Source organism: Leptosomus discolor, unplaced genomic scaffold (genome assembly GCF_034619465.1).
Source record: "Leptosomus discolor isolate bLepDis1 unplaced genomic scaffold, bLepDis1.hap2 HAP2_SCAFFOLD_41, whole genome shotgun sequence".
Taxonomy (NCBI): domain Eukaryota; kingdom Metazoa; phylum Chordata; class Aves; order Leptosomiformes; family Leptosomidae; genus Leptosomus; species Leptosomus discolor.
Genome location: NW_028237908.1, coordinates 514,954 through 523,850, shown reverse-complemented (window position 1 = coordinate 523,850; position 8,897 = coordinate 514,954). Strand labels below are relative to the sequence as shown.

At 50.8% G+C, this 8,897-nt stretch overlaps 1 protein-coding gene across 1 annotated transcript; it reads right to left on the bottom strand.

The window, feature by feature from the left end:
* Positions 1-4,304: 4,304 nt before the first annotated feature.
* On the bottom strand, positions 4,305-5,270 carry LOC147412415 (olfactory receptor 14C36-like). Its single transcript, XM_086481405.1, has one exon. It carries the CDS (start codon positions 5,268-5,270, stop codon positions 4,305-4,307), a length of 966 nt encoding a protein of 321 aa, XP_086337531.1.
* Positions 5,271-8,897: the final 3,627 nt, after the last annotated feature.

Below are 8,897 nucleotides of genomic sequence, written 5' to 3'. Positions count from 1 at the left end.
CCATCTTCTTCAAGAAACTAAAACTGCGTCATTAATGGCGGCTGTCTCTTCTCCTGCCCCTGTAAGATGTTCATGCCCCCTGCACCGCAAGTTGTTTACGCTTTCAGCAGTTCCGGTACGTCCCAGCTCGGATTCTCTGGAAAGGCTGGATTGTTCACATGTCCCTTATTTCACGAGTGTCCTCCCACACACACCAATCTTCGTCATTAAGATAAAGACTGGGAAATGACACTTGTTAACATGACCTGAGGCAGATCAACGCTGTGATAGAAAGTATGGGAGCCTTACAACCCGGAGTCCCCTCTCCCACAATATTTCCATCAAATTGGCCGATAATTGTAATGGATCTAATTGTTTCTTTACAATTCCCCTCGCAAAGCAGGATTGTTTTCGCTTTGCTTTCTCCGTTCCAGCTATTAACAATAGTGCACCCACGCAACGCTGTCACTGGACTGTCTTGCCTCAGGGAATGAAGAATAGCCCTACTATCTGTCAAATGTGTGTTGCAGGGGCACTCTCTGGGGTTCGTGAACAGCCCCCGCAGATACTGGTGTATCATTCTATGGACGATATCTTGATTGCAGGGACTGAGTTGACAATTTAGAAGGAAGTGGTCAATGAAGCGTTGAAGGCCCTACAGTTTTATGGACTCGAGGTAGCACCTGAAAAAGTACAAGAGGAACCCCCTTGGCGCTACCTGGGGTGGAAAATAATGGAACGAACTGTAGAACCCCAGAAGGTGGTCTTGAAATGGGAAATCACAACGCTAAATGATCTGCCAAAAATCTTAGGTGCTGTCAATTGGGTTAATCACTACTGGGAATCAATAATGATACTTTACAGCCTTTGTTCATGTTGTTGAAGGGTGATCTTGCCTTGGATTCGTGACGTAGTCTAACACTGGAAGCGCAACAAGCTCTAGCCCTTGTTGAACTTGCAATTCAGTCAAGGCAAGCGGGCCGACTAAGGGAGGGTCGTGGCCTCCAACTTTTTATTATAAACACATCCTCTCAACCCATGGCATTATTAGGACAATAGGTGGAGACTGAAGCAGACCCCCTCATCCTCATAGAGCGGATCTTCCTGCTACATCAGCCAACAAAGACCATTATAACCAGGGCAGAGATGTTTGCAATGTTAATTTGTAAAGGGCGGAAACGGGCAGTACAATTACAAGGACAAGAAGTATTAATTCTCTATGTACCATTTACAAAAGACTGTCTGGGATGGAGAATGGCAAATAGTCTACCCCTTCAAACTGCGCTGCTGAATTTTACTGGAAATATCAGTATTCATTTACTGTCACACAAATTATTCGTGTCTTTTAAAGACATGCACATCATCGCCCGACCCTGACGCAGCCCAGTTCCCGTACCTGGGTGCACAGTATTTACCGATGGCTCAGGAAAATGAGGACGAGCAGTGATAGTTTGGAAAGAAGGATTAAAATGGGAGAGCGAGATTCGTACAGTCTCAGGAATGCCCCAAATTGTAGAACTGGTTGCAGTTATTAAGGTGTTCCAAAGGTGGAGTGAACCTTTGAACATAGTCACTAACTCACAGTATGTTTGCAGGCTCGTTCAAAGAATAGAAAAAGCTTCATTAAAAGATGTCAATAATGAGCAGTTATTTTCCCTGTTTAAACAATTATGGAGTTTGATCAGCAACCGGGTAAGTGATTTTTACGTACTACATATACGAGGCCGTACTACTTGACCTGGAGCTATAGCAGAAGGGAATTGGGAAGCAGACAGATTGACTGCCCTGACCTGGGCGGCGCCTACACCACAAATCTTCAAACAAGCCCAATTATCACATGAATTTTTCTACCAATCTGCTCGAGCTCTTCAAAAACTACTTTGTTTCTCCTGCAATGATGCTCGTGCAATTGTGCGTATGTGTCCTGATTGTCAACAATTTGCGGCCGCAGGCCCAACTGGAGTTAACCCTCGAGGTCTCCAAGCACTTAAATTATGGCCATCAGATGTGACACGTCTCAGAATTGGGAAGCCAGAAGTGGGTAAGTGTTTCAGTTGATACCTATTCAGGGGCAATATGGGCAACAGCTGAATGCAGGGAAAAAAGCAAGGGACGTTCTTAGACACTGGACTGCTGCCTTTGCAGTATTAGGAATACCAGCAACTATAAAGACAGATAATGGTCCCAGATATAACAGCAAAAAGACACAAATGTTTTCACAAATGTGGGGTGTAAAACACGTCATGGGCATTCCACACTCTCCACAAGGACAAGCAATCGTTGAACGCACTCACCAAATTGTAAAAAACATGCTGCAAAAACCAAAAGGGGGAATGCAGGGGGAAAGCCCGCAGATAAGCTTATGGAAAATGGTCTGTGTCTTGAATTGTGTAGACCTTAGAAACGACATAGGGGACCAACAACCACCTCTAATTAAACATTTTTTAAGCCTAGGTTCCAGAATGTCAGATACACTAAACCCAAATGTGAAGGTCTGGGTGCGTTCGCTAGAGAGAGGGAAATGGGAAGGACCATTCATGTTAATAACGTGGGGTAGAGGGTATGCTTGTGTTTCCTCAGATGAAGGACCAGAGTGGATTCCAGTGCAGTGTGTAAGGCTATGGCTTGAAAAAACAAAATATGGGGATGGCGATCTACCTAATCACGCTGCTGGGAGTGGAAGTGTTGATCACATCAATACAGACTATGGGACATATGATGAAGACGCTGACACCCCAGAACAGCAGTAACATACGGGTATCTTTGGCTCATGCCTTGAACCAGACAGCCTTCTACGTCTTGATGGCACAACCAGAACAGCCTTTTCACACGTGCCTTGTTGGACTACACATAGATAATGTAGAAGTAATTGGGAAAGAAGTAACTGCATTACGAGGGTTGATAGGTGTGCATTGTAATGCAGCTAGCATCCTCATGGCTCCTTTAGCTACCTTATTAAACAATCGGGGCCTGAGGGAATGGTTGGAGATCTTAATCAAGGTTGTGTTATTGATTTTAAGTATAATCATGTGAATAATTTTAATATTACCATGTTTCTTATCTTGCATGTAGGGAATGATCCTCTGAACGTCAGTAACTGTCTATATGGTAGGAAAACCAAAATGGGGAATTGAGGAGGAACAAGGAGAGAAGGGATGGAAAGAGTTAACAGGATTCAGGCAGCTCCTGCCCTGAGCCTTGAAGAAGAGTAAAGGAAGAGAACAGGGAAGTAAATAGGTGCAGACCGTTAGACTCGAGAAGAACACAAGCCTGCAGGACAGCACCCAACGGTGCTAGTGGTAGTGGCGCGTGGACAATGCCCGTACACCAGTCACAGCTTACTTAGTGGTGCGTGTGCTAGTAGAGAAAAGGATATAATGATGCTGTAGCAAACAATAAAGGTCTTCAGTTTCTCCCCAATAGGAGTCCGTGGCCTAAATCCGCCCCAGCTCAATGCTGTTTCCTGTCGGGGGCACTCGCCAGCCCAGCCAGCCCAGCCCAACCCTCAATCTTGACTCCTTTCTGCCGTCTCCCCAGTCGAGCCCAGCAAAGCAGCTCTGCTAGGACTGGTGTCACAGAAGGAAACGGAGGCCACAGAGAACCTTCATCCAGCCGGCATGCTGAGGAGATCCCCACCCTGGGGAAATTGCAGCCCCACATCCCAAACTTGCTCCCTGCGACAGCAGGAGACAACTGGCCTCGGGGATCCTCAGGAAGGTCCTTTGGACCCAGGGAAAGGGCAGCCTGACCTGAGCTGTCACCCACACCAAAGGGTTTCTCTTTCCATGTCCCCCCTGCACACACACACACGGTGCCCTGCTCTTCTCCCAGGACATCCCATCTCCTCACAGAGACTTTTCCCTACAGAGCTCATCTCTGCTGACCTGGACAGGCATTCCTGCACCCCCTCCCCAGGCTCCCCACAGACCCTGAACTGGTGGTGCTGCTCTGCAGAGACAGTGGGCTGTGGTGGCCAGGGCCATACTGGTGAGGCAGAGAGGCAGACCCAGCTCAGGGTGGCTACTGCCCCCTCCACCTCTGCACACAGATGCTGTCCCTGCAGCTCCAGAAAAGAACTTGGAGAAAGGAACTCAGACAAACAAGTCGGTGCAGGGTCCTTTATTTGGTTTAAACACGCAGACAGCACAGCTCCTGATTTACACAAAGTCTCTGAGGCACACAAGGCAGGCAGAGACTGACATAGAAATAGGATGAAGAATGGCAACATTTTTGAGGACAGAATACTCCCCGAGCAAGCTAAACCCCAAAGAAACCAAATCAAACAACCCACCAAAGAGAGGCTGGGCCTGTAATGAGTTCCATTACTAGTGATATGCAGGGGAAGATGAGCAGTTCATTGGTGCTTCTGCAAAGCAACCAGTCATCAGTTTCCTCAGGGCATCCTTGAGCTCCTGGTTCCTCATGCTGTAGATGAGGGGGTTCACTGCTGGAGGCACCACCGAGTACAGAACTGCCAGTAGAAGGTTCAGGAGTGGTGAGGAGATGGAGGGAGTCTTCAGGTAAGCAAAGAAGCCAGTGCTGAGAAAGAGAGAGACCACGGCCAGGTGAGGGAGGCAGGTGGAAAAGGCTTTGTGGCGTCCCTGCTCCGAGGGGATCCTCAGCACGGCCCTGAAGATCTGCACGTAGGACACCACAATGAACACAAAACACCCAAAGCCTAAACAGACACTGACCACAAGGACCCCAGCCTCCCTGAGGTAGGTGTCTGAGCAGGAGAGCTTGAGGATCTGGGGGATTTCACAGAAGAACTGGTCCACAGCATTGCCCTGGCAGAGGGGCAGTGAAAATGTACTGGCCGTGTGCAGCACAGCATAGGGAAAAGCAGTGCCCCAGGCAGCTGCTGCCATGTGGACACAAGCTCTGCTGCCCAGGAGGGTCCCGTAGTGCAGGGGTTTGCAGATGGCAACGTAGCGGTCGTAGGCCATGACGGTGAGAAGACAAAACTCTGCTGTGATCAAGAAGATAAAGAGAAAAACCTGGGCAACACATCCCGAGTAGGAGATGGCCCTGGTGTTCCAGAGGGCATTGGCCATGGCTTTGGGGAGAGTGGTGGAGAGGGAGCCCAGGTCGATGAGGGAGAGGTTGAGGAGGAAGAAGTACATGGGGGTGTGGAGGTGGGGGTCACAGGCTACAGCAGTGATGATGAGTCCATTGCCCAGGAGCGCAGCCAGGTAGATGCCCAGGAAGAGCGTGAAGGTTAAAAGCTGCAGCTCCCATGTGTCTGCAAATCTCAAGAGTAGGAACTCTGTGATGGAGCTGCCGTTGGACATTGTTTCACCGCAGGAATGGGAGACTGTTGAAAGAGGAGAAGATATTGACAAGTGAGGAGAGTTTTGTCTGAGCCTGTTTTATGCCATTTCTCAGAGAAAACACACAAAATGACTTCTTTTTTGGGAGGAACTTCGATCAGTTCCTTTTTGTAGGTGCAGGATTGACGAGCAGGGGCTCTGCCCACGGGCTCCAGAGAAGTCAGACCTGTGCTATTGCAGAGGTGACAAACAGCCCGTGCATTCGGTAGGTGTTCCTGGCAATGGGTGCCTTCAGTCCAGTGAGAGGCTTTTGCCTCAGTGACTATGTGACAATTGTCCCTATTTATTGCAGTGTGATGGAGTCAGCACCCAGACCAGCTGTGTCTGAGAGGGAAGAGCCCAGGGAGGGACCCAGCCCTTCCAACTCTGCTCTCCTGAACAGCAAAGTCTGGGTCGGAATCACTCACTGCCAACACAGAACCTTTCTCACAGCCATTTTCCATCTCCAGGCTCTCTCCAGACATGATACCAGCAGCGTGCCTGTCGAGGAGAATGGGGCTGTCACTAGGTTCCCATCCTCCCCTGCTGAAGTGCCCCCAACACGGGGGAAGGGCACTTCAACCCCTTTACCCCTGGGAGATGCTCAGGTGCCTGAAAAACTCTGCCCAGCATCTCCTGAAGGGAGAGTCAGCTTGTTTGTAATTTCCACACGCTGCATTGCCCACAGCCTCCCAGAGCCAGTATCTCAAAGTGCATCTGAGATATCCCCACAACCCAGAGCTTCCATAAGCAAGAAAAAACAGCAGCAGAAAGAAGAAAAGAAAAACACGAAGCAATACCCTGATCCTTCTGCAAATGGGGAAAAGGAAAGAAAGACAGCTGGCACATGGGAAAGCCTTCTCCTTACACAGCAGAGCACAGCACCTCCACGTTGGTGACATCCCAGGCCGGTTGCTCTCAGTCCCTTTTCTCTGCAGAAGGAAGAGGTTTATGTGTCAGGAGAGATGCACTTTGGCTCTACTGCAGCTCTTGCTGCAGAAGAGACAGCATCTGCCCTGGACCCCCCTCAGCTTGTGGGCAGAGGGTCTGCTGGGGGGCAGAGGTGACCAGGGAGGCTTGCTCAGAAGCAGCTCTCTGTGTTGGGTCAGGAGCTTTCTGAATTCCCGCTGCCATGACATTTCTAGTTTTCTCTGCCCAGGTCTCTGCTGCCTGGAGCTGTCCCTGTCAGGAACTCTTTCTCTGTCCCCACATCTCCTCCCTGGCAGCACTCACACACCCCATCCCATGCTCTGTGTACGCAGCTCAGCCTTGCATACACCTCCTGGCAGCCAAGAACTGCCCAGGGGCACCTCCGTGGCACCAGGCTCTGATGGGAACATGAGTTCATTGCTGATGAGGATGGAGAGTTGATGCTGGGAAGGCCTGTAATCCAAAGGTGGTTTGTTTTTGATACTCCCGGATTTAGAAAGCTCCAAGTGAAACACATCTGGAGTTTCAGTGCCTTCTCCCAAACGGAGAGAATAATTTCCATGTCCAAACCCTCCCTCCACCCCTGAGGTGATTAAGAGTAGAAGACTGAAAGCACAGGTTCCATCCCATTCAGGTAAGCCCTGCCTTGATGTGCTTCTTGAGAAGCTTCGTCTGCCATTGTTCTGGGGGTGATCTGGAGCAGTGAGAAGTCCTGAGCAGCACAGCACCCTTTGAACAGCAGAAGATCCTTGCCCTGCCCTGCTAGGAATCTCCCTTCCACCCACAACTTCTCCCCACAGCTCCATGAGGAGCTCACTGGGAAAGCTGAGTGCTGATCCTGGCTGATGACAGAGTCCCTGCTCCAGGTCACAGCCCCCTGGGTGAGGACAACCTGTTTGGGAGGACAGCTCTGGGCACCGCAGGCTGCATGCCCAGGTCCATAGCCCACAGCCATCCCCACCAGAAGGCAACCGTCATGCCCTGTCCCTCTCACACTGCACTAGGCAAGCCCTGCTCTGCAGCCCGTCTTCCTCTTCTACATCACAGACAGATCCCAGAGGTTGGACACATTCAGCAGATCCTGCAAGGAACCACCGACACATCGCCCTGCACCCAGAGACTTACTGTGTCAGAGGCTGGGAAGAGTTCTCCTCCAGTGAGCTCTCAGCCATCCTCCCACTCTCCCCTGCCTTCAACCTTTCCCTGCCCCGCTCCTTTCTCCTTGATGCCCACAGGCAGCCCCCTCAGCCCTGCTGCGCTTGGCAGAGCAGCTGCTGCTGGGCAGAGCTGTCTCCCTGCAGCTCTGCCTGCTTGCTAGGAGCTCTCTCTGTCCCAGGAGCCCAGCCCAGATCAGCAGCACAGCAACAGCACAAGAACTTTTTAATTATCTCTCCGGTGGTTTAGTGTGAAGTTCATGGATCACAGAGACTGAGAGGAAGTTGAGGAAACCTCTTGAGGAGTCAAAGTCAGATGCAAACTCCGAAGTTTCTTGAAGCACTAATGGGTTCCGCTGAGGGACGTTACTGACAAAAACTCCCTGTGGGCTGGTTGAAAGAGAAACTTGGATTCAGTGATGACAGGTAGGCAAAGGCAAGGTGAAGGGGGCTCTGATGCTGAGTAACCCTTGGTGTGCTTTATCAAGCCAAAAGACCAAGCCCTGTCCCCCAGCCCCTGCAAGGCAGACCTTGTCCCTCACCCATTCCTCAGGGTTCTTCTGGGGCAGGGTGATGTGGGGATGTGCAGTGCCAAGGGCAGGGCCAAGGTCCTCTGCTTCTGGGGTTGTCCTGGGTGGGCTGAGGAGGCACTGAGGTGCTGGTGCCGAAAGGCTGAGGTGTCTTCTGGTAGGCCTTGGGGGCTGAGACAACAGCCCTAGCCAAGGGGAGAAAGACCTCGGCTCTCTTGGGGGCTTTGTGTCTTGCCAGAGCCCTTGAGCGTCTCCACCACAGGATGTCCTACAGTGTCCCACACCCGCGCTTGCCATTGCACCGTGCAGATCAGACTGTGCCCAGGAGAGGCCTGAGCAATGCCTGAGGGACATGTTGTCCCTTCCCAGAGTCTGGACATCAGGACCTGTATCCTTCATGGAACACCCCCAGGTTTCCTCTGCATCAGAGCCACCTTGACCTTGCCTTTGCCTGCCTGGGACAAAGGGAGCTCCTGGCAAGAGGGCAGTGCTGCCAAGAGCTCTGCAGTGTCCCTCTCCTCCCACAATCACAGAACCAAGGAGGCTGGAAGGCAGCCAGCCGCCACCTTTTCTGGGCTTCGCCTTCATGCTTGGTTTTAGCCAGCAGCTCCTTTCTCAGCCATGCCAGTCTCCTGCCACCTTTATGTGACTTCCAGAATGTCATAGGTGAACCATTGTGGATCATGGTAAGAAGATCCTTGAGCATCAAACAAGGCTCTGTACCCGTCTTCTCTGCAGGGCTGTAGCCAATGAGATTCTTCCAAGGAGATCCCTCAGCAGGCCAGAGTCTTTTCTCTTTTTGCCTTCTTCCCTTTTCTCAGGATCCTCAACTCTAACTTCTCATGGTGGACTTTTCCATTCCTCATCACCTCTTCCTTGTTTATAGATGTTGTGAGTTAACCCCAGGAAGAAATTAGGCACCACCCTGCAGCTTGATCACCTCCCTCGTCCAACCTGAGTGGGACGGGGGTAAAGGAAGAGTAAAAAGCAAGAAA